The sequence below is a fragment of the Pinus tabuliformis genome, chromosome 4_2 (genome assembly GCF_031772625.1).
Source record: "Pinus tabuliformis cultivar Carrire ecotype Pingquan chromosome 4_2, CPIR1, whole genome shotgun sequence".
Lineage (NCBI taxonomy): Eukaryota > Viridiplantae > Streptophyta > Pinopsida > Pinales > Pinaceae > Pinus > Pinus tabuliformis.
In genome coordinates, this window is record NC_142304.1 from 361,906,140 (window position 1) to 361,931,955 (window position 25,816).

The window sequence follows — 25,816 nt, forward strand, 5'->3', positions numbered from 1 at the left end:
TCAATTTCTAGTGATTCGGGGAGATCAGTACTTAAAATGGATCTATGTTAGTTAATTTTGCTTAAAATCAAGTAAGAAATTTTAAGAAATATAAGTTTAAGTTGTTTAATAAATCAATTTCTAGTAACTCGAAGATTTTTTAGGACATTGAAACTATATATATATATATTTAAAAGTGCATTTTAAACAACAACAAAAATGGTAATCTTATTTCAAATTATACTACTAAATTGTCCAAAAAAAATATTTCCCATAGCTACAAAAATATAAATACATTTATTTTTTTAATATGATAATTAACCATTTTTATTCCTTCTCAAATACACAGGAAAGGGCAACCACTTGAACGCCTTTATCGAACACAGCGTTTTAAGTTGGTGATAATCTAGCGTTGGAGCAGGAATTCGATTGACATGAGTGAGTAGAAGAATAGATTTTTGTTAGGATGACAAGATGAATGAATTTTTTTAATATGGCATGGTACCTGGATTAGAAAATTGGTCACATCAATTTGCCGTGATGTGTTCCATCATATAAAGTGAACTAATTGGTTAAAAAATATGCAAAAATGAACTAATCGATTATTAATTTCAATTTTCCATTAATTAGAAGATACGTATGCCGAATTACGAACAGTTTAAAGGGTAGGTGTGCAGAACTGTGAACCGTTTAAAAGAAAAAATTGAATTACGAAGCAGTTATGCAAAATTGAACAAAGTGATTAGTAACTCCAAAATTTGAATTACGTGGTGGGTATGCACAATCGAACAAAATGATTTGAATTACGTGGTAGGTATGAACAATCGAACAAAACGATTATTAAATCCTAAAATGAGGTCTGCAGGGAAAGAGGACAGTTTGAAAGCATTCAAAGTTTATTGCTGCCTTAAGAGAATGATCTCCAAGGTCAAATTTTCACTGTTAATTGAAGCATATGTCCACGTTGGAGTAGTTGTTTATGACAGCAATATCCTGCATATTGCTTCCTATTTATATGAAAAGAAAAAGAGCAGCAACTAACTCATGTCTGTGCAACCTGCTCTTGCAACTGTTGTCTGTCTCCAACAAAAACGTAAAGCACCGGTTTATATATGAATATTAATATACAATGCGGAAACTATATGATAAAAATTAAAGAATTTTCAACCTGGTGTTGCGTTTTGACAATTCGAGCCAATGAAAATCATTACCACTGATGACTCGGGATTTGGTATATATCGATTCATGCACAGGAGCAGGTTTTACGTACCAATAATCATCTGCAATCTAACCATAGGCCTGGTGTGGAAGAAACGTTGGCTTTCTATTATTTTATTTCAGAGCAAACATGAGTAACCAACCGGAAAATCTACTTGTGTTGGCTTAGCAATTCTTTAGTAATAATTAAAGATATAAACCATCATTAGATCGTATAATTTATCATCATGCCAGGTAGGCTGTGATCGAGTAAGTAGCTGAGCTGTCATCAACCACTGAATTCCATGATTATTCAATTCATAAATCAACGTTAAACGTTATGGAAGACTGCCCATGCACACATTGAATTGATATAAATAAACGTTCCAGATAATCAAGAATCATTACTTCCTCTTCCATTCCTTTCCTTGTAGGTTGATATATAAATTGGAATAGCAGTTCATTTCATTAGAGTGATGGCCATAAATATTTACCCCCGCCTCACTCTGATCCCCCTTTTGCTACTTTCGTCACTGCTGGGATTGTTACTATCATTCTCATTATCCCATCCACAACCTCAGCTTCATCCGGGTCATGAACAATCTAAGAATTTGATTCCACATTTTTATGCCAAGTCATGCCCCAAGGCCGAACAAGTAGTAGAATCAGTTGTAGAGAAGGCCGTAAAGAAGGAAGCTCGAATGGCGGCGTCCTTGCTCAGGCTTCATTTCCATGATTGCTTCGTCAAGGTGATCGTCATTATTTTTTCCATGAAGATTGACCTAATTGCTACCACTATAGACTACCCATGAATTCTTAAATATAAAATGTGTGTGGTGTGACAGGGGTGTGACGCATCTATACTATTGGATGACAGTGGAAGCATTATTAGTGAGAAGAGATCGATTCCCAACAGAAACTCTGCCAGAGGATTTGAAGTCGTTGATCAGATTAAGAGTGAACTGGAGAAGGCATGCCCAAAAACTGTATCCTGTGCAGATATTCTTGCTATTGCAGCTCGTGACTCAGTGGTCCTGGTAATACATTGCATATTAATCTCTTTACTAGTCAATATTTCATTCTTTCCAAAGAACATACATATATGCTAGTACTGGTTTTCAACACAAGAATATGAGTAAATAATAATACCCAGTCATATGTTAGAGTGATTCATGTTTTTTAATGGATGAATAAACACCAGAGTGGAGGTCGGGGCTGGAAAGTTCTATTAGGGAGGAGAGACTCGAGGAGTGCAAGCTTGAGTGGGTCCAACAACAATATCCCAGCGCCCAACTCAACCCTCCAGACTCTCACTACCAAATTTAAATTAAAGGGTCTCAATGAGGTAGACTTGGTGGCCCTTTCAGGTAGAGATATTGTACTTAATTCCAGCTTTATAATTTAAAGTCTATTCATTTCATTTTGTAGCATTCAATATTGGTAAATATTGTTAAATATTCGAATGTAAATGCAAATGCTAATTACGCAGGAAGTCACACCATCGGCCAATCTCGATGCACAAGTTTCAGGCAAAGGCTTTACAACCAGACTGGAAATGGGAAACCAGACATTACCCTAGAGAAGTCTTATTATTCTCAGCTCAAATCCAGGTGCCCGAAATCTGGAGGAGATAATAACTTGTTCCCACTGGATTTGGTGAGTCCTACCAAGTTTGACAACTACTACTTCAAGAACCTGGTGAGTGGCCATGGACTGCTGAGCTCAGACGAAGAATTGTTCAGCAAGGGCCAAGGGAAGAAGACTATGGAGCTAGTAAAAACTTATTCAGGAAACGAAGAGCTCTTTCTCAAACAGTTTGCAGCATCGATGGTGAAGATGGGGAACATCAGTCCTCTCACAGGCTCCAGGGGAGAAATCAGGATCAACTGTCGTACTGTTCTGAGTTGATCAGTACTTTAATTTAATATTCATTTCCAACGTTTTCAGTGCATTCTATTGCAGTCCCCTTTGTAGCTACCATTCCCTGCATTCAGTACTTGTCACGGCTTGAATAAAACTTTCCCCAGTGAAATATTGAAGTTATATTAGTAGATAATCCTTCCCTGCATTCGGTTGTCACGGCTTGAATAAAACCACTTCCAGTGAAATATTGAAGTTCTCTTAGCAGATAATCCTTCCCTGCATTCAGTTGTCACGGCTTGAATAAAATTACCGCCAGTGAAATATTGAAGTTGTATTACTAGATAATCCCTCCTGCTTTCAGTTTTTTTTTCAGAAGAAAAAGCTATATATATATTGAGGCAATATATGCAACATGTGTAGCTTGTGGTTCCTATAAAAATGGTGACCAAAAAATGGTGACCAGTCTCTAGCAAGACAGATTTGTACAGATTTAACAAGGAAATAAATGAAAGTGACATATAAACATTGGACATCCATATAGGAACATATTGTACTAAGCTGAGCACAAAAAACATATAAACGCGGACGCATGCTGTAAGATGGTCTGTTACAACAAGCATAGACAAACCAGTGAAAAAGCTGAGCCCGAAACCTGTAATCACTCAGAACTTATTCGGCAGCCATTCGCACATCTGCCGGAGGAAACTACGTCAATGCAGATGGGTCGGAACTGGGCAGCAGAAGACCCCAAGTGAAGGATGCCGGTAGTTTGCCACGGCACCCAGGTCGAAGGCGCTCCGCTCCTCTCCAACCAAGAACCTCCTCAGATCTTAATCCTAACTTTGGATCGATTCATAGAGAGTGGAGATGCTTAACAAAACAGATTTGAAAGGGAGATTTGTAGAAGATTCATAGAGAGTGGAGATGCTTAACAAAACAGACTTGAAAGGGAGATTTGTGTCTTCAAAAATTTTGAGGTTTCTCCATTTCTGGACACACCATAACGCAATGGGAAGGATTGGACGCTTAGATTCCTCTTGTCTTCCCCACCAATCCAAAGTTGCATGAATAGAAATGAAACCCACCTGACGTAAATGAAAAGAAATAGCCAAATCATACCAGATCTGTTGGGAGGCGACGCATTTGAAGAACATGTGAAAGTTTGTCTCCTCCTCAACTTCACACAACACAAATCTGCTTGGGCTGTGCCACCATCTCTTCCTCAAGTTTTCCCATGTTAAGTTTTTGTTATAGAAAACTAACCATGAGAAGATAGTCACTTTGAGAGGACAACCTAGTTTCCACCATACCAACGGAAAAATCTGTCTTGCAGGCATAATCTTTTTGGAAACAAGATCATAGTAGATATCTTTTATATTTGCTATCGAATGAGAATGTGATAGAGACCATACTAAATGATCTTCTTGCTAGGCACGCTTGATCCCTCCATCCCCTAGGGCATTCTTGACATTTGCCCAAGATGATAACAACGCAGCTGGTAGGCCAATATCGGCAGCGTCCTTCAAAATAGGCACAAGGCCCCTCCAATCCGCAATGATCTTGTCCCATGTAAAAAGGCCCATTCTGTGAAGGGCAAAAAGAAGAGGGTCTGGAACATGAAGAATCCCCCTATAGCCTGCAAAAGATTCGATACCAATAAAGATATTCCTACCAGAGAACATCCTCCATTTCAGATTGTTTAAGAAGTATTTTTCATTTTTTCTGAAACTGTGCCATATGACAGATCCCTGTTTAATTCCAATAAAGCCGAACCTGAACCAGAATTCCAAACTTCTACCTTTTAGATACTTCTGATGGATGATAACACTCCCAGGATTACCATGGCTTGAATAAAACTACCGCCAGTGAATTATTGAAGTTCTAATAGGGTCAGACAATAGAGGGAGACATCAGCCTCCACTTGAAATTGCGATGTAAGAAGCATATCTACATAATCGAATCAGTACGGCTTAATACGCTGTTTCATATCAAGAATCTTTGAGAAAAAATCATAATCGATTTCCTTGCCGTCACTTTTCACCGATAGGGTTTTCAAAGCGTGGGTTGAAGCTTAGACTTTCATCAAGCACGTATAAGTCATTTGATTATCATATGCTGCTGTTCTTTGAAATTTGAATGCCAGATTACATATTAGTAATTACTAAGTCAGGATTTTAGTAATGGATTTTTCTATTCATCCATACCAGTTATAATTTTTAATTTTGAAATATATATATATTTCAAATATTTTATTGGATTAAAATTTGAAAGTTTATTGCTACTTTATACAATATTAGGTCATATAGATAACAATTTCATGATAACAATTTCAGGTTTCCATAATTTTTAGGTATTTCTGCAATGGTTTTTCATTATTAAATGAAAACCAACCAAAATTAAAATTTTTGAAAATAGTTTATGCTTATATAAATAGAGATATTTACTATCAGGTATTGCCCAAAATAATTCAAGTATGTATTTATATAATGCCATTATTATTTATGTCTTTGTCAACATTTTAATAAATAAGAGTAAAAATATAAATATTCAAACTTACTACTGAACAAAATTTACGTAAAAGGCAATTGACTTTTCCACTCAATATATTATTTGCAGTTCTTTCAAAAATATAATTTATAACTGAAGTGAGATACCTTATAATGATAATAGGTATAAATCCTAACTTAAAAGTAAAGTATTATCATACCAAATTGGTCATATTGGAAAATATATATTGAAAAAAAAGCATAATATATTGAGTATACAATAAAGGGTAGAGGGTTTTAATATTGGCGGTTATAAAAAATTGAACTCAAAGTTAATCAAAAAATATAAAAAGGTATAAAAAAATGTTAATGAAAAATAGATACCTGTAATATATACTCAAAGTTAAAAAAAAAATAAAAAAAAAATTGAGAAAGTATATTAAATTTGTTTTTATAGAAAGTTAAATAATATGATTTTTAGATATGTTTTTAATATGTAATCAAAATAATATTGTTTTGTATGCTTTGAATAAAAATTCAATATATAAAACTCCAATAAAAAATATTATATATCCACTAGCACATTGTGAAATAAACCTGATATATATAAAACTTGTGAAAAATACCTAACATCTTTACCTTTTCAATAACTTTTTCAATACACATAACATTTTTGTTATTGCTACAAAAATAGCATGACATAAATTAGGCCTATTGACAACGTTAAACATTGATTTTTTGGTTGCGTCTCCAATTCAATTCACTTCCATGTAACTTAAATCAACTTCTGCCCGAAATCAATGGAAAGATTATAAAATTTGAAATATTTTAAAATATGACTTTAAATAAAATATTTTTTATTATTTATTTTATTTATTATTATTATTATATTTTTAAAATTTATAATTAAAATAATTATATAATTTAACTTTTTAAAAAATTTACCATTCAAATGAATAAAACTATATATATTTATATTAATAAGTGATATAGTAAGTAAAATATCAAATTTCGTTAAAAATAAAAATTTTTGCAATTAAAAAATTAATTTGCAATATATATATGTGGAAAAAATTATAGATTATCAAAATTAAAACTTAAAAACCAATAATAATAATTTTTTTATTATTTTATTTTATATAATAATTATTAATTATAATAATTAATATTTAAATTTTATTTTATTTTTATGTAATTTTACTCAATTAAAATATTTAACCTAATAACATCATTGAAAAACACTCTTAACACAATATTATGGGTAAATGAAAAATGCCTTTTGATACAATAATATAAGTGACGTTAAAATATTAAATATTATATATGTAAATTTAATATAAAATTTAATATTATTTTATTTAGTGGTTTGAAATTAACTATAAAAACCAAACATAAGAGTATACTATACTATTAGGGTGAATGAAATAGGTTAATGAAATAGGTTAGGGACTCTTATCGTTCTGACATTTACTCAAATATCTAACACTCCTAGTCATATAATTCTCTTTCAATGCCCACACAATACAAAGAAGAGATTTTCCTTCTTTATCCAATAGCCCTTCAAGAACCACCTTTCATTCATGCTATTTAGTATATGCAGTAGGAGTCTAGTCTACTATATTCCTTTAGGAGCAACACAGCAAATCGAGAACCTAGATTATAAATGATTGCTTCCTATAGTCTACTATATTCCTTCCGGAAGAACACAACAAATCGAGAACCTAGTTATAAATGATTGTTTCCTATACAACCTACTATGACAAAGGTGTGGTCATTTAATATGGGTAACATTTGCACAGGTTGGTTAAAATATTATATAGTTATTTTAGATAAGTATATTTATTTTGGAGTATAGTGTTTAAATTTTTAATTAAAATTTTTATAATTATTAGATAAATAATAAGGATTTAAGGTTTGTAGAATATTTTAAAATAACAGTAATAATCAGAAAACAAAGGTTAATATTTATTTTCAACATAATTATGTGTGTTTTATTTTTTTAATTAAATTAATTAGTTAATTAAAAAAATAATATATTATTAAATAATTTATAGTTTATATCTTAACATTATTTATGATAAAGAAAAAGTGAACTTCTATAGTTAAAAATTTTGTCATATGTTTTTAATATACATATATATACTAATAATAAAGAAAATATAATATTTTTTAATTTTAACAATATGAAATGTATTATGAAATAAATATTTAGATTTTTATTAAAAATTAATACTTATAAATATTTACCAAATATATATATAACTTTTTTGAATTTAAGTATTAGGGGGTTTACGCAGTGCATTATATTAGATATCATTTTGGGATTCAACTGTGTTAAGTAAGTCATTCAATGAGTGCTAAGTGAACTATTCAAAAATCATGAGAAATTAGTCACTTATGACTATCTCTCATGGAAATGGTCATACGTGAATGACTTACTTAACACAGTTGAATCCCAAAATGATATCTAATATAATGCACTGCGTAAACCCCCTAATACTTAAATTCAAAAAAGAGTGAAGGGATCTCTACTTCAATGGTTCATGAGGCACAATACTTGCTAAGGTTTTGCAAATGGGGTAGCAAGCTAAGTGGGCTTGATTGTGGGCAAAACTCCACAGTTAAGCGCGCTTGAGCCAAAGGAGATCTGGGATGGGTGACCTCCCGAGAAGTCCTGGTTACCGGGTGCAAGCCCCAGAAGTGATGATTGATGCTATGTGATTCATTTCACTAGTTTCAATCCCACTTCTTCACCCCTGTGAGCATCACCCGATGCAATGAGTGCTAAGTGAAATATTCAAAAATCATGAGAAATTAGTCACTTACGACTATCTCTCATGGAAATGGTCATACGTGAATGACTTACTTAACACAGTTGAATCCCAAAATGATATCTAATATAATGCACTACGTAAACCCCCTAATACTTAAATTCAAAAAAGAGTGAAGGGATCTCTACTTGAATGGTTCATGACGCACAATACTTGCTAAGGTTTTGCAAATGGGGTAGCAAGCTAAGTGGGCTTGATTGTGGGGAAAACTCCACAGTTAAGCGCGCTTGAGCCAGAGGAGATCTGGGATGGGTGACCTCCCGGGAAGTCCTGGTTACCGGGTGCAAGCCCCGGAAGTGATGATTGATGCTATGTGATTCATTTCACTGGTTTCAATCCCACTTCTTCACCCCTGTGAGCATCACCCGATGCAATGAGTGCTAAGTGAACTATTCAAAAATCATGAGAAATTAGTCACTTACGACTACCTCTCATGGAAATGGTCATACGTGAATGACTTACTTAATGCAGTGGAATCCCAAAATGATATTTAATATATATAACTTATTTAAAATAAATAAATATCATTAATATATACATAAAATCTAACATTACCCTGTAAAATAAATAATGCTAAAAAGTAATGGTTTTTTTTGTCCTTCTCTTATAAAAACTTCCACACTTATTCAACATGATCCACACGTTATTATTTCTTTTCATGTCGAGGATGAATGTGACACCCATAACCTAATCCAATAATAGATGTAGAAGAATGGTGAAAATGCAACATGGTTTTCGACTAATACATAATAATAATAAGGAATGTTTGGATCTCGATTAAGGTTTATTTACTATAATTTTTTATTTTTTTGAAACAATATGTATAGCTTTTAATTATTATATTTTTAATAGTAGCTATATTATGTGACAATATATATGTGATGTTGGGCTTTAGAGCAACTTGTTGCAATTAATGAATTTTAAGAGAATTGTAAATAAAAATAAAAATATAATTTTAAGTTGATGTATAAATAATTTTAAATTTTAAATTTATATTTAAATAGTTTAATGTAATGGAATAACAATGCATATTTGATGGAAATGGAAATATAAAACTATTAAGTAGAATGATGTTATTTGAATTAAAAATAAAAAAAAGAAGGGTATGAATGAGAAGAGTTAGAGTTTGAGATATCAGAGCGAAGGGAGCGGAACCTGAACGAGGATCGAAGTTGACGCTAGGGTTCTGCATTAGGGTTCCATGGCAGGATGCGTAGGAGGGAGCGCTTCTCCCTCCTACAGTAAGGTAATCACAGAAGGAGGCAAGGAAGCAAGAGGGAAGCATTTCAAAAAACTGTTGGAAAAGATTTTAGAAGCAAAAGGTAAGGAGACAGTTGGAAGAAACGAACCCAAGGGTTAGGCAGGGAATCAACATGAAACAAGTAAAGAAACGGGGAAGGGAGGTAGCAACGGAAAAACGACCTCCACAAAAACTAAGGGAGTCTACAAACCCAAATCGAGCATCATTCCCTGGGTCATATTGAGTGATCCAGTGATTCAAGTGCACAGGGATCATATGAAAAAACATGCAATTATTTGCAATTTCATGGGGTTATGGCCCACGGAAAGGGCATTACACATCTGGATTAGAAGCCATTAGAAGCCAAAGGCTTAAATACATTTACATCTGGATTCTAAGGGCTTCTTCACGGTGGTATTTGCGAACCTAGAGGACAAAGATAGAGTGTTTGAAGGGGGGGCATATTTCTATGATGCGACAGGACTCTACATGCGACTATGGATGACAAAATTTGTCCTGGAACATGAAACATTTACATCTGTACCAGTTTGGATCAGACTATACTCACTACCTCCAAATTACTGGCTACCAGAATCTTTGAAAACCATAGGCAGCAAGCTGGGGAATTTTCTGAAGATACTAGAGGCAACTCTCAAAGGTAAATATACCTCCTTTGCTCGAATATGTGTGGAAATGGATCTATCTGGGGCTCTTCCGAAAGCAATAATTTTAGAGGTATATGATGAAGAGTGGGTGCAAATGGTGGACTATGAGCACATACCTTTTAGGTGCTGCAAATGTCATGAACATTGCCATCTATTTAGAGACTTCCCAACAAACAGTATGGAAGGCAATAGGAAAGCATCTTTGGATAGAGATCACGAGGGTTTTACCAAGGTTGGGGCCAAAGGGGAAGGGGGTAAATGGCCACACAAGAAAAGTAGTGAAGATAGAAATACAAGACACAATAGTTTCAAAATCCTAGAGGAAGTAGAGGAGAATGTGGAAATAGTCCAGGACAGGGAGAACGCATCTAAGGAGCAGAAAACGAAAGCTGAAATGGAGGATATCACAATAAACAACCAGCTAAAGGAGGATCTTCCAAGCAGCATGGAGATCAGTAAAGACTATGAGATGACTCCAAGTGAAGTAGGAACAGAGGACCATGAACTACAGGAGATTCTAGACAGGGAAAATCTGGACCTAGAACTATTTTTAGAACAAGGCAGGAACAAAGGAGTGGACTCCTTGCCAAAAGAAGACTATGATCGAGTTCAGTAACTCTTTCTATGGAGGGCACAATTGAAGGGAACTAGTGTCAAGAGAAACCACGAAAGCTAGGAGCATAGTGGGGTTAAAATGATGGAGAACTTATAGGCACACTCTCCAAAGAACTCAAGAAGGAAAAGAGGAAGGAAAAGACAGAATGAACTGCTCAACGAATGTGGAAAATTACTTATTAACTCAGGTAAGATGAAAGATCTTACTAGCTACTCCTTTACCAACCTTTTTTAATGAAGCTCACAACTTCGAACATTAGAGGCTTAGGTAGTAGAAGGAAACAAAGGAATCTGAGTAACATAATAAAAGAAGAAAAACCAAACATGGTCTTTATTCAGGAGACCAAATGTTCAATGGAGAAAATAAGAGAAATTCACAATAAATGGTTAATCAAGTATGAGTATTTAGAAGTTAAGCAAATAACTCGGCAGGTGGGATTCTCACGCTGTGGGAACCACAAAAATTTGGAATCCTGGATGTTGAAGCATCCAGGAACTATCTATCTTTGGTGTGCAGTCTTGTAGGTGATAAAGAGATATACATGATAAAAAATGTTTATGGACCTCAGAAGCAAGCAGATAAACTCAAGCTTCTTACCTCCCTGGAAGATCTAAGAGCACGATATCCCAATATGCCTTGGATAGTTGCAGGTGATTTCAATATGATAAGATCTCTTTCGGAAAAAAAGGAGGCACCAGACAGCTAGGTAGAGACTCTAAAGCCTTCCAAGATTTCATCATGAACATGGGACTAGTGGACATCGAGACAATAAATGGAACCTTCATGTGGAATAACAAAAGGGGAGGGGCTTCTCAAGTGGCTTCAAAACTTGATAGATTTATCATTTCTGAGGATCTCCTCCTCATAGGACCAGCCATCACAGCGTCCATTCTACCCTTTGGGGGTTCGGATCATTGGCCAATTCAGCTAGAAGCTACCTTTATGGGCACTCCGAGGAACAGGCCCTTCAGATTCGAGAATGCTTGACTCTCACACCCCAAATTCACCAGTAACATTGAAAAATGGTGGAAAGAGGATCTGAATATTCAAGGTACTAAAATGTACATGCTCCAGCAGAGACTAAAATATATCAAATCCAAACTTAAAGCTTGGAACAAAAAGGCATTTGGAGATATCCTCAAGGCTAGAATTGAGACTGAACAGAAACTCCAGGATATCAATCAGATAAATATCACAGAGGGCTTCAATGAAGAGAGGCAAAAGCTAACCAACTCTTTGTAGGAACAATGAGAGGATCGATGCTTACAAGGGGAAACTTTATTGGATCAAAGAGGGAGAAAGAAATACTAAGTTCTTCCACAAGTCCACTATGGCCCATAGGGCACATAATAGAATCACAAAGATTAAGGATTCTCAGGGGGTTGAGCTTGTCTCCCACAAGGACATGGAATCAAATCTCATACAACACTTATCTAATATTGCAAAGGAGACAATGGAGGATAGATCTAGGTTCATTGATTAGTTCACACAGTATATTCCCAAGTTGGTCACTAGAGAGGACAATCATAATCTCAATAGGTCAGTCTCGGAAGAGGAGGTCATTAAGGTGATCAAGGAAATGCAAAGTGGAAAAGCACCAGGCCTGAATGGATTCAATGTTGATTTTTCAAAGCATGTTGGGATATAGTCAAATAGGACATCCTCGAGGTTGTGGAGGACTCAAGAAAATACAAAAAGGTTCTGAAAGCTCTAAATGCTTCCTTCATAGCTTTAATCCCCAAAAATGAAACTGCTGTGACTCCGGATGGATTTAGACCCATAGCCTTATGTAATGTGGTGTATAAAATCATCTCCATTCTGATAGCCAATAGACTCAAGCCCCTACTACCTTCCCTCATCTCGGAAGAGCAAACAGGGTATGTGGAGGGACGACAAATTCTCAACAACATCATCCAAGCACATGAGGTGGTACACTCTCTCAAAAGCAACAAGAAAGTAGGCATGATTATGTAGTTGGACAAGCTCAACTGGTCTTATATCAGAGCTACTCTGAAAGCATATGGCTTTGACTAGCATTGGATAAGATGGTTTATGGCACTAGTCACCACAACTAGTTTTTCCATTCTGCTTAATGGAGCTCCTTCAAATACCTTCACACCTTCCAGAGGGCTCAAACGAGGCGATCCACTCTCCACTTTCCTCTTTTTCCTCATGATGGAAGGGCTAGGAAGGGCAATCAAAATGGCTAATGTTGAAGGTCGAATTCAGGGTATCAAGCTCACCCCAGATGGAGAGGCTAACACTCATCAACAATTTGCAGACGATACTGTGTTGCAGGGCATACCCACAATCAGGGAAGCTAGGGAAATCAAAGATATCTTAAACAACTTTGATATGGCAGAAGGTACAGAGGTAACCCTAAACAAGTCCAAAGTTTTTTTCTTTAACACTAATATTGCTATATAAAGAAACATTACCAAGATTCTTGGTTTTCAAAGGGAACAGTTGCCTTCGAAATATATTGGCATTCCTCTTACTGATAAACCTCCCAGCAAGAAAATATGGGAACCAGTTTTAAATAAACTTCAGGACAAAATCAGAAAATGGAAATGCAGATCCTTAAACTTAGCAGGGCGACTTGTGCTCACACAGGTGATCTTGCAAGCCATTCCCACATTTATGTTTGCAGCTATCCCTGCTCCTCAAGGTATTAAGTAGCAGATAAGGAACATTCAAAGGGACTTTATGTGCGGTAGAGGGGAAGGGAAAAAAAAGTGGGCTTTAGTTTCCTGGGACAAGCTCTACAAGCCCAAAAGCCATGGTGGCTTAGGGCTGCATGATCTGGAAACTCCCAGTAATGTTTCGGGAGCTGAGCTTTTGTGGCGATGGATCAAGGAGCCGAATGCCCCCTAGGCCAAGCTTTGGAAACAAAAGTACGCCAAGCACTGGTAGGAAAAGGATCTTATTAGAATGACAAGACAAATTAGGGGCTCACACATATGGAACCTTGCTTGGGAGAACAAAAGCATTGTTCAGCAACATTGTTTTTGGGAAATCCGAGCAGGGGACCGAGCTCGATTCTGGGAGGACAGCTGGCAACAGGAACCCATCCTTAACAGGAATGACCTGGCAGCCCTCAAAAGAGACACAAACAACAAAGGCCTATTATTGGTAAAAGATTTCTGGGATCAGGGAAGGAACAATGATAAATGGAGGAAGTGGAAGGAACTAAGTTACAGTGATGAGAGTCCTTTGAAGGCCATGGCAGAGGCTCTCACCATGGACTTAAAGCACAGACAGGTTCTAGTTTCCTCCTCACATGACAAATTGAGATGGGGGAAGAATAACGCAGGTAACTTTAACCTCAAAGAGGCAAAACAAGAAATCACATGATTCAACTTTGTAAATACTAATAAAGTCTAGAAGGAGCTTTGGCAAACTCCTCATTGGATGAAAATAAAGTTATTTATCTAGCTTGTGCACCAAAGAAAGATCCTAACTTGGGAAAACCTCCTAAAGAAAGGCTTTAGTGGCCCTTCCAAATGTAACCTATGCGGTTCACATGAGGAAATGATTGAACACCTGCTCAACCTCTGCTCTTTTTCTACTAAGGTGTGGGACTGGGTGGCCTCAAGCTTCAGACAAACCGACAGGGACAATCTTAGCATATCCAACACTCTGAAAAACTGGAGGAAGAACTTCTCAGAGAATTAGATCATCAACAAAACCTAGATGCTAGTACTAGGCTTTGTCATTTGGAATGTTTGAAAAGAATGCAATAGGTGGATATTCATAAATAAAGCTAGTGAGCCACAACACATAATCAATCAAATTCTAAAACAGCTTAAAGAAATAGTTAAGAGCCTTTTGAGGTCAATTCCCACGAATCCTCCTCTGCCTCACGAGGAGATTATTATTCTTAATTTGGGTCTTCAATCCATCAATCCTCAAGGAATAAGGAAGGAAGTGAGAACAATTAACATAGAGGCCAGTAGATGGCAGCCCCCTCCTCAGGGCTTCTTCAAAGTAAACATTGATGGAGCTTCTAAGGGCAATCCGGGGGAAGTTGGCTTTGGGGGTGCTATAAGAGATCCTCAGGGGCACACAAAATACATCTTCCATGGCCACTTGGAAAAGGGTACCAATAACATGGTTGAACTTATGGCATTAGATAAATGCTTGGAGATCTTGGTGGAGGCAAATTTACAGAATGTTATCATTGAAGCAGACTTGGATTTGATCATCAGAGCAACCAAGAAGATTCACAATGGAACTTTTCCAGATAAAGTGTCAAAGCACTGGAAGCTGCCATAGGTTTTTCACCGTATCCACTCTCACTTACAGACCCTTAAAACGATTAGATTTGTTCATGTTAGAAGGAAGGAAAATATGCTTTCAGGTCGGTTGGCCAACAAAGGTGTGGCCAATAAGGACAGGGATTCTCGGCATGCCTAGGAGTTGTTACCTGAAGGGAAACTGCAAGAGGATTGTTCCATCCTGGCAGCCAAAGATTGGGATTTATGGATGAACAACGCTGATCGAAGGGATTCGGGAGGCAGGGGTGAGGATGATATCACCTAATTTGTCTACGATTTTGGGATATGGTTGCTCTCCACAACTTTGTTCACTTTCGAATGAATGATGAAGGTTTCAAGTCAGGTAATGATATAGAATGGACTGCTTGGGTGTATTTGGCTCAGTAGGTTTCTGTTGCCGACTCCAGGCGGAAGGCTCAGCAAGGTCTATGGGAATGTCCAGCTTTTCTGTGAGACCACGAAAGCAATACCATAAGTGGTATTTCGCACGGGACTTAGATGGCATTTGGTATTTTCGTGGGTGCATGCGATTCCACTCAGCGGGTAACACGTGGCATCGAGAGGTGAGAGAAAACTGCTCTCATCATGCAGTTAACCTCTGCACTTCTCGTCCGTGCGATATCACCGATGACCATTGGATCGGGATTATGTATTCAACGGCTGAGATGGATCGGGCTTGTTGCCTAAGGGCTCCAAACCTATTTCTATTTTTTGGATCTAGTTTAGAGTTGAGGTTGAGTCCGTTTTGCAAGGGGTAGTGGGGTCCATGGTGGGTCCCTGTATGGGCCCAGGCTTTCCGCAAAACCATGGACACAAAACCCCAAAACCTTATTTGGTATATCGCGCGGGACATGGCTGGTATCTGGTTTTGTGAAAGATGCATGTGATTTCACTTAGGGGGTAACACATGGCAATGAGAGGGGAGAGAAAATTGCTCTCATCAAGCAGTTAACCTCCATGCTTCTTGACCATGCTATATCCCCGCTCGTCATTGGATCGGTACTTTCCTTTCAACGACTGGGATTATTTGTGCTGGTTGGCCAATGGTGGGTCCCTTTGTGGGTCCCTTCACTTGTTGGTTGTTGGATTGGGGTTATGTTTTCAATGGCGAGGATTGGTTCTTGCCTATTGCCTGAGGGTTTTGAACCCATTTTGTTTAGTGGACTTTTCATTGCTGCCATCGGGTCTGTTTGGTGGATGCAGTAGGAACCACTTTGTGCTGTTTGTAAGAATCTTGTACGCTTTAGTCCGTGGTTTTTTTTCGCCCTTGCTATTTGGGGCGCTCTGTATATTATGTAATTTAATCAGATTAATAGAAGGTTCATCTCTTACTTATAAAAAAAAAGGAATAACAATGTATATTTCAAATTTATATGTTTTTCAAAATTTAAAGTAACATACATGATATTGTAAATAATATTTTAATATAAATAAATTTAAATATTTATTTGTAAATTAATACAAGTCTATTAAATTGGTTGTGAAGTAGTGATTTTCCTATCAATCATATTCACTAGCTATGAATTTAGCCCTTAATCCATGTCATGATACCATGAGGGTGAATGAAATTGGTCGAGGACTCACTTTCAAGTCAATTACCGACCTACTTTCCCTTTGACTCAACCAACTATTCACCATAGCACTTTTTAGACAATTGATCAACTAGGATAACCTAGATCTCCCTCTCACCACTCCACATAACACAAAGAAGATATTTTCCTTCTTTACTCAATAGTCCCTCTACAATATTTTTCCATCCAATGTTCTTTACTGTGTGCAAAATGAACCCAATATATTGCCTACCTCTATAAGCAACCATATATATCTATATATATATATATATATATATATATATATATATATATATATATATATATAGAGAGAGAGAGAGAGAGAGAGAGAGAGAGAGAGAGATAGATATATATATATATATATATATATATATATATATATATATATATATATATATATATATATATATATATATATATATATATTCTCTTTCACATTTAATAAAAAGAAATCTACAGGGAAAGGGATGGTTTCCTATGCAACCTAGCCTTTATGTTCTTATATAGGCATCCATATCTCTTCTTAAGTCCAACATTTTCATTTTCAAAGCTCCATATGTTCATCTATACATTCAAATGTAGATCCTAGAGCTTCCATGATTTTATTTTTAGCAAGCAAGGATATGGTTTCAGTGGTAGTAAGAATGGTAATAGAAGTTAAGAATAAGGAGAATATGAGTCAGTTCGAATTTGCATGAGGAGAAGAATAGGAGTATAGAAAGTTGGAATTTCTCTAAATATGAATTCTCATACTCCTCATTACTTGTACTCCACACCATGTTCTCACAAATATGGAAGGTGAACTTCCCCAACCACTAATTACATTCAATGATTGGCCTGTAAGTCAAATGTGATGGTTGAGATTAAGTAATTCCGAAGATAATAAGGAAAAATGTAACTTTATGAAAATTATAAAATGTAAGATTATTTATCAACCCCTTAGACACCCTTTCTTCTTTCCTCTAATGACTAGTATTATGCCCTCCTTGTTGCAAGTTTCTCAAGCAACATTTTTTTGGAAATTATGTCATTATTTACTTCCTTTTGAATCATAATTTTTCATAAACATAATCACAACATTGAAACTTAAAAATCAGACCATCAAATTAGCCCATCATAGCTTTTCATATGCATTCAATAGTTGGGGTGTGGCCTTGTGCTCCACACTAGGAATTGTTATAATGTCGTTACATGATTTACACAAGATAATTTAATTCATCACATGACTTGAGTATTTTCATATATCTTCCTCATTTGAATAATATGTGATTTAATGAATTATAGATTAAGGATTTAAAGAGATACGTTACATGGGTGACGGAAGAACTTATTGAGGAAAATTAATTTTTCAATCTTGTGCGAACTTCAAAAAAAAAGTTTAGAACTCACAATAAGTGAGTTATTTATTTTCCACAATGTGAACCATCACTTTTTTACCATCCTTGAATTCCACTTACTGAAGCCTACCTACAACAATGCTCATAAACACTCTTTACAAGTTTTCTCTTAGCTTAATGTCCCAATCCTTAGCAGGCAATTTTTTCAAAGAAAATACATTTTCTTGGTTCTTCTACTGAATAATATCAATGTTGCCCTTATTTTTCCTTTTTGATCTCCAAAGTAGAAGGCACACAAATGTGTTCACTACTCTCCATGGATACCAACATTAGGAAAGCCTTTTCATATTTAGATTAATTGATTGTTAAACAAAATAAATAAAGAAGTTATGTTTAGAGTAAAATAATAACAATGATATCATAAGTTATGGCATGAATATTTTTGTAATTCAATAATTAACTACTTTTCATACATATAAAAAAGGGGTGCAAAAATGAGCTTGAGATTTTGCTATGCATCTTAATGGGGTCTATCTAAGGGGAACTATAGAAGAATTATTATTGCAATAGTGTATTTTTCTTTCATCTTTCTCATCAAACATATTTTTCTAATGATGTAGATTCCATTTTGCTACATTAGCCATTTTATAACTAGCACTAATTTTTTTGAAATGTTGTATAAGTCTTTAGTGGCTATAAAAGTAAACTCGCTAGTTTTTCTTCTAAAGACCATCTAAACTATTCTATCCACATCATCATTTCATCATTCCATGCCAACAACTCAATCCCTATGTATATTAGATAATCCCTATATTTTCCTACATTATTCTAGCCACATCATCATTCCATGTTAACAACTCAATAACTATGGTGATTAGATAATCCCTATAATTTCCTCCAATGTTTTAGTATATTTTTAAGAAACTATAAAGGCAATAAAAATCAATCATTTTATAAGTATCCTTAGACAACATCCTTATCCTCCTTTTCCTTAGCTTACTTTCAACCAATTTCTTCTCTACAACAAATTCTCCTTGCCTCAATTTGGGAAAGTGTGCTAGTCAAGGAGGAGAGCTCTATCTGATAACCTAACTATTATCAAGATGAGGTTGGTTTGGATAGCCCATCGCATATGCCAATGTCACATATTTCCCCCTTTCATTTTCTGAGGGAAAAAACGTAACATTTTATTAATAGAAAAAAAGTTATAAGGAGTAGATGCACTATAGTTCATTCCAAAAATGGGTCCCCCCATCAAAGAAAACATGTCACCAAAAAATGATCATACAAGATAATATATGTTCACAAATCATAATATAATGTCCATGAATACATCAGTAATATAGGTAATGGAGTCCATATCATTATACCCACCAAAAATACACATCAGTAAAGTAGTATAGATGTGGCAATGCCCTTGCTAGAGTAAAAAATAGTGTCTAAACATGCACATCTCTAGAAAACATCCAAAAATTGAAGTGTTGGTAAAAAAATTAGTGTGTTGATGTTATGCTTCGATAAAATATTAATGCATGTGCTCTCGAACAACACCATTTATATCCTCCAAGACCTGCCAAGTGCCCATATCATTCTGAAGGACTTCTTTAGATAGAAGGTTTGCTGCAGTATTTCTTTCCCTATATATCTGTTGACATAAAACATATTTTAACTATCAAAATTCCTCCAATAAAGGTAATAGTGTGTGATTGTGACATCTTTGTTTGATGTTGAACCCGTTTACTACATTAATAGTCTCCAAAGAATGTAAAGTGTTCACATTGTATTGCAGAGCCTAACAAAGAAGGTGTTTTAAAGAAAGAAGTTCTGCAAATTTGTTTGATCCTCTCCCCATACCCATCATATATTTTAAGAAAATTTTTTCATTTACATAAAGGGTGAAACTCCCTCCATGTATCTCCTCCCCATTTAAAGTGTCGTCAAAATAAGACCATGGTGTACCATGATCCACCACCTCTTTTGTAATCAACCTCGGAATATTTACAGACTCCTTTGTGCGAAGAAGGGATACAATGACATAGAATTGAGCAGCAATAAAATATAGAAATGATTATATTTCATTAAAAATAGATATTTTTATGAAATGTCATAGGGCCTAGGAGATGAGAGGAGGAATGCACCTATAGGATTCATTCCCGGTAGATTCCCACCATGACCTCCAAGCTCCAGGGAGGGATTCTACCTACCATATCAAATTGCATCCCAACGCTTATTTAACGTTTCCCTAGAAACTAAGAGTGAAAGGGAAATGAAGGAAAACATGAGGGATAGATTCCTTAATGTCTTTGCTGGCAACACACCAACTTAGTCCTTCTTTGTGGCTCTTTTGTAAGTTATCCCTGGTTGGAATTTTGTTTCATATGAGACACCATAAGCACATTTCACCCATTATAAACATGATAATTTTCAAAAATCATCATGATTTAGATGATCACCTCTAGTCATGATTTTGTTTCCGCCTTCATATTCCATGTCATTGTGAAGTACTAGGTTGTGTGTGTGCACACCCATATATAGTGCCATTAACCTCTTTTTCTCACCACCATACGTAATCATTGGTATGCTTATATTAAATGATTGACATAAGGGTGAAGAGGAAAATATAGTAGCATAAGTATATATAATAGAATCCATTTGTGGGGGAGGGGGGGCACAATTAGAAGGTCATTTATCAACATAACTATTTTATCAAAAATGTCAAAGTCACATAGATTTTTAATAAATTTGTTGGCTAAATTAGTTTGTCAAACTTAAAGGATAAGATGATGTGGTGTCCATGAAATTATCATAGACTTTCAAAGGAAATCATATCATACTTTGAGGCCTCCTTGTCCCAATATCTAAGGTGGTACTTTCTTGCGTTATATGGCTATCAATGGAGGGATATGTTAGTTTAAATTCCACATGATTATCTTGGAAACTCAAATAGACTTTCTCATACATGTCAAATCTATGCAGTAAACATGAAAACTGTGCACAAAAAGTCTCCCCCTATAGTTGGGGGAGAAACCATTTTATATATATATATGTATCTATATATATATATATATATATATATATATATATATATATATATATATATATATATATATATATATATCAGTCTCCCCCTGCAGTTGGGGGAGAAACCATTTTAACATGTGAATGTCGTTTAATTTTTCTCAATTACCATTTTAATCTTATGTCACATGTTAGGAAAGGGTAAATAGCGTGCATGATTTGTTTCTCATTTAAATTTGCACAAAAGATTGTCACAAAAGTTTAAATGACAAGAGACCCAAAAATTCTTGTGGCCCACCATGGATAGATAAAATTAATTGTAAAGGATACCTTATAGTTTAATAAGATGACATGGGATCAATTTGTTGTAGAGAGAGATGCACAAAGAATTATGTATGAACAAAGGAATGTTGTGGGAGGATAAGAAGAAGAAGAATAAAGTGCAACAATGGAATCATTTGGCGAATAATAATAATAATAGTAAAGTGGAGGAGAGGAGAAAACTATTCAAGTGGATGAAGAACAACATTTAAAACGTGAAGTAAAAGAACCAAATATTTAAGAGGACGCAGAAGCTATAAAAGTTATGTTTCATACTAATATAGAGTAGTTTAACTTAATGAAATGTCTACATAAGAAGAAATTTCAAAAATAAATTGCTAACATGGCCCTTTGTAGAATGAAATGATGCATGTCTATTTAAGGACATAGAAAAATACAAAAGAAGATATGGATCAATGGCTCTTTCATAGTGCCATTTTCTCCATTTCTTAGAAACAATTTTGTTTTAAATTCTAAGTAAAACATCAAAGTTGAGCCAAATTAGGTAGCTAGATGTAGCTAAAATAAAGGTCCTTCGGGTTGTGAAGTTGAAGGAAGAATTTTTCAAGTTGAAAAGATAGAATGAGGATTTAATAGTTCAATTACATATCATTAGACAATCACAAATAAGAAATTATACTAAAAAATGCACGCATACTTTCTATAGGTAAGCTAGCAAAATTGAAATGTATTTTGATCCCTTCTCTATTCTAGTGGAGATAAATAGTAGAATACGATGGCCCTAGTCAATAAAGAGCTTAAGCCTAAGCCTAGCATAGAATAAAATTGTTGGAACATGCCTTTGTGAAAGGAATATATGCATGACTACTTATGGGAATAACACATTACATTGGGACATGCAAATTAAGGTATATATTATAGTGCAATTTCCTGCATTTTATTAGAAATACCATGGGTTCCAATGTCAGGGATGGAACCAAAATCAAGCCATATTTCTCAAATGACTGGAAGTGGGAAAAATAAAGGATCTCTAGTTTTCAGGGTTGCAGGAAAAAGTTATCAAGTTGAAAAGAGATAGTGAGGAGTTAAGAGGTGAATTACTTGTCAATAAATAATCAAAAACAATAAATTCTTCTCAAAATGGCATGAAGACTTCCATAGAGGTAAATAAGTGAAATACATTTGAATCCCTTTAGGCTAGTGAACTTAAAAAGATATACTTTTATGGACTTGGTAACTAAATAGCTTTAGCTTCAACATACTACAAAATGGGGTTAGGTGGAAAATTTTGTGAGGAAAAAGATCAAGTCATTGAAGAGTAGTGTACTATTATAGAAAAATAAGAAATTAAGTGATCCAAAATGGATTTTGGATAGACTTATAAGTCTAAGTGTTCCTCACAAAGGAAAATGAAAGTCCAAGGATGCTCCTGGAAATAGTCTCACTGTGTAGATCTTTTCATTCTGAATCTACTGCAACTTGAATGGGCTAAAATGGACTTTGGATGCAGAAGTTATCACAAAAAGAAGTTTGCCTTTGTCCTTTGAAAAGGAGGCAAAATATTCAAAAAATGGCTTAAAAGGCTTTATAAAGGAAAATCGCATCAGAGTGGTCCAAGAGGTGTACTCAAAGCGGAGGTAGAAGAGACCCCGATTACCAATCCCCGACATATCGAGTCGAAGGCAGGCATATGCAAATAATATAAGGAAAGGACCCTAGGCCGATGTGACATTGTGATCGTCGATGTCGGTGTCGGCGGATCGGCGTCGGCGATGCTATGAGATAAGGAAAAGAACCCCGGGACTATGCGACATGCGATTGCGATATATTACATCGTAACATCCTATCACAACGATATAAAAGGGGTTGATACCATATGCGATTTTCGATCCATGGTGTGTGATCTGAGCTGCTGGATTGGAAATGAGATCAACGGCCAAGATTAAATTGGCGGTCGGGAGATCGGTGATCCCCGACAGAAAGGGCCGATGTGATAGCGATATGCGATGTGACCTGGACCATCTGATCAGGAATTAGATCAATGGTCCATATTAAATAGATGATCAATGATCGATGATCCTCGATAGTAAGGCTAATGTGATAGTGATTGCGATAAGTGAGAAAGAGCAGACCCGATGGGAATTATAAGCCCGATTGCATAAATTTTGGGATTCGGAAATTTGGATTTTTTGTGTTATCCTATTTATTTGGGATCCTGGCCATGCGATGATGCGATAACGATAGTGATATTGCGACTAATGGCAGACCTGATAGGGTTATAGGGTCGATTTAATGAAATTTCAAGTCCAGAATTCATGCCTGATAGTGTAATTTCAGAAAAAAAACTTTGTGTGTTGGATTTTTCTCCATTCCTGGGTTTTTGCTTAGAAGAAGGCCCCGATCCCTCTATAATGGCCCCTGATCACTATGTCGCACTACAAGCAAGTGTTTTTGGTAGACAGTGATGCATTTGAAGCCATAGAGCCACAGAGCGAGATGGCCAGTCGAACAAACAACACGCAGAGAAGCCATAGAGTTGGAGGGGAGTACTGACACGCAGAGAAATGGCTGGGGAAGCTACAGAGCCGGGAAAATGCCTCAAAGGAGCTAGAAGGCCCAATTGACAGATTTGTTGGCAGGAGTTGGAGGTTGCTTAAGGAGATTTGTTAGCTACGAGAGCAAAAAGCTAGAGATCACGATTAACAGGCAGCAAAGCCACTAGAGGTCGCTGGAAAGTTGCTAAAGGTCGCTTGGAGGTCTAGCGAACCATTGATGCACACAGAGGCTAAGAGAGAGAGCTCAGAGAAGCTAGAGCTGAAGAGCTAGAGCCAGAGCCAAAGCCGAGAGCGAGAGTGAGAGCTGAGAGCCAGAGAGCCGAGAGTTTCAGACGTAGGGATGAGATGGTGTTCTAAGCCCATTGTGTTCTGTGTAAACCAATGAAGTTGAGTGTGGAGCTTGTAAAAGAATTGATGCCATAATCCCAAAGAGCCTAGTCGAGTTGACTAGAGCTCAAGGAGACATAGCCCAAGAGTTTTGGGTGAGCTCCAAATTAATATTGCTGTTATGTGTGTTGTTTTATTACTGCATCTTGCTACTATGCGTGTGTTGCTTATTAACTGATTTAATTACTATCATATGTATTTTATATCAGCATAAGAAAGTGAACTTACAGCACATAACAGTTTTTAAAACAAATATAAGCATACACCTATGTTCAAGCACATTATTAGTTCTGCATTGGTTAATCAATAAATCTTGGGAATATCTAAGCTTTTGAAGTGGGAGAGGTTCTTGTAAGCTTGACAAGAAGCCTTTAGTGCCCCATTTTTAGATCAGGTGGTATTGGAGCCTAATATTGATTAACCCCACCTTCAAAAGAGGGTTATATCAGAATGCTTGATTGATAGAGCAAAGTTTGCTTGTCTGAAGGGTGTTTAAACAGCTAGAGGTTAATTGTATTCTTGTTGCAAACTGACTATTGTTTGAGTTTGTAGAGGTGAAAGGAAAGCTATTGATAGCTTAGTCCAGGAAGGACAAGAAGGAAGAAGGGTTGAAGACATTCTTCTTATTCCAAAGGACCTCAAGGCAATCCTTAAAGCACAAGAGGTTTGTTGCAAAAGGTTGCTTGAATAAGCTCTTTGTTAATCTTGTTGAAGTTCTTTTGTTCATTGGCGTAATGACTACTTCTACAAGTGAGTCCTCAAATTCCTCCTTCATCACAAGATTCTTTGATGAAGACATGAAGCAAGATTTTTTCATCATGATGGATATCATGAGAGAAATGTATGAGGATGGAAGGAACAACAGCATACTTAGAGAGCAGTTGAATTCTGTGGAGGAAGAGAAGCAGTTGCTTTCTGACAAATTGTAGGAAATAGAGAGGAAACTTCATATTGCAAATATAAACCTGAAAAGCATGCATGAGTTGGAGACACAGCTCCTTGTTGCCAAAGAAGCCTTAGTCAAGTATCAGCTTGAAGAAGAGGTAAACCATTCCATTTTGTCTTCAAATTCTTCTAAGAACACTTATATTGGTTCTTTTGAAAAACATACCAAAGCCATAGGTTCCAACCTAATGTCCAAGATGGGCTATGAAGGAAAAGGCTTGGGTAAGCATGCACAAGGTATTGTTGAGCCAATAATGGTTGAGGAAAGGCCTAATATTTGGGTCTTGGCTATGGATAGTCTTATGGAGAAAGTTCCCAAGCTTCCGTCAAGACCATTCAAACAACTCCAAGAAGGAGTTTCATTTCAGGTCTTCTAACCCAAGATTGTGAAGATTGTATTCTTGGGGAATGCAATGGTGTGAAGCATACTTTGCAGAAAGAATGTGTATATCAGAATACACTTGAACCAGAGAGTTATGGAAACTCTGACAGCCTTGAAGAGATTGATGGTGTTCCAAAGGGAGCTACTTCTTCATTCAGCTCACCTCCTCATGAAGGTAAAAGAGG

The 25,816-nt window shown here is 35.9% G+C and overlaps 1 protein-coding gene across 1 annotated transcript; it reads left to right on the plus strand.

Annotated features, from left to right (window-relative positions):
- Positions 1-1,600: 1,600 nt before the first annotated feature.
- On the plus strand, positions 1,601-3,443 carry LOC149169439 (peroxidase 72-like). The gene is made up of 4 exons (XM_089427100.1): positions 1,601-1,925; positions 2,022-2,213; positions 2,378-2,543; positions 2,666-3,443. The coding sequence occupies exons 1-4, from the start codon at positions 1,653-1,655 to the stop codon at positions 3,082-3,084; spliced, it is 1,050 nt and encodes a 349-aa protein (XP_089283226.1). The 5' UTR covers positions 1,601-1,652; the 3' UTR covers positions 3,085-3,443.
- Positions 3,444-25,816: the final 22,373 nt, after the last annotated feature.

What these genes read in the sequence shown, in the direction of transcription:
- LOC149169439 (XM_089427100.1), top strand. Translation starts at nt 1,653, where the DNA reads ATGGCCATAAATATTTACCCCCGCCTCACTCTGATCCCCCTTTTGCTA. An exon ending in TCCATGATTGCTTCGTCAAG is followed by an intron (nt 1,926 to 2,021) that starts GTGATCGTCATT and finishes GTGGTGTGACAG; the next exon opens with GGGTGTGACGCATCTATACT. An exon ending in CTCGTGACTCAGTGGTCCTG is followed by an intron (nt 2,214 to 2,377) that starts GTAATACATTGC and finishes AATAAACACCAG; the next exon opens with AGTGGAGGTCGGGGCTGGAA.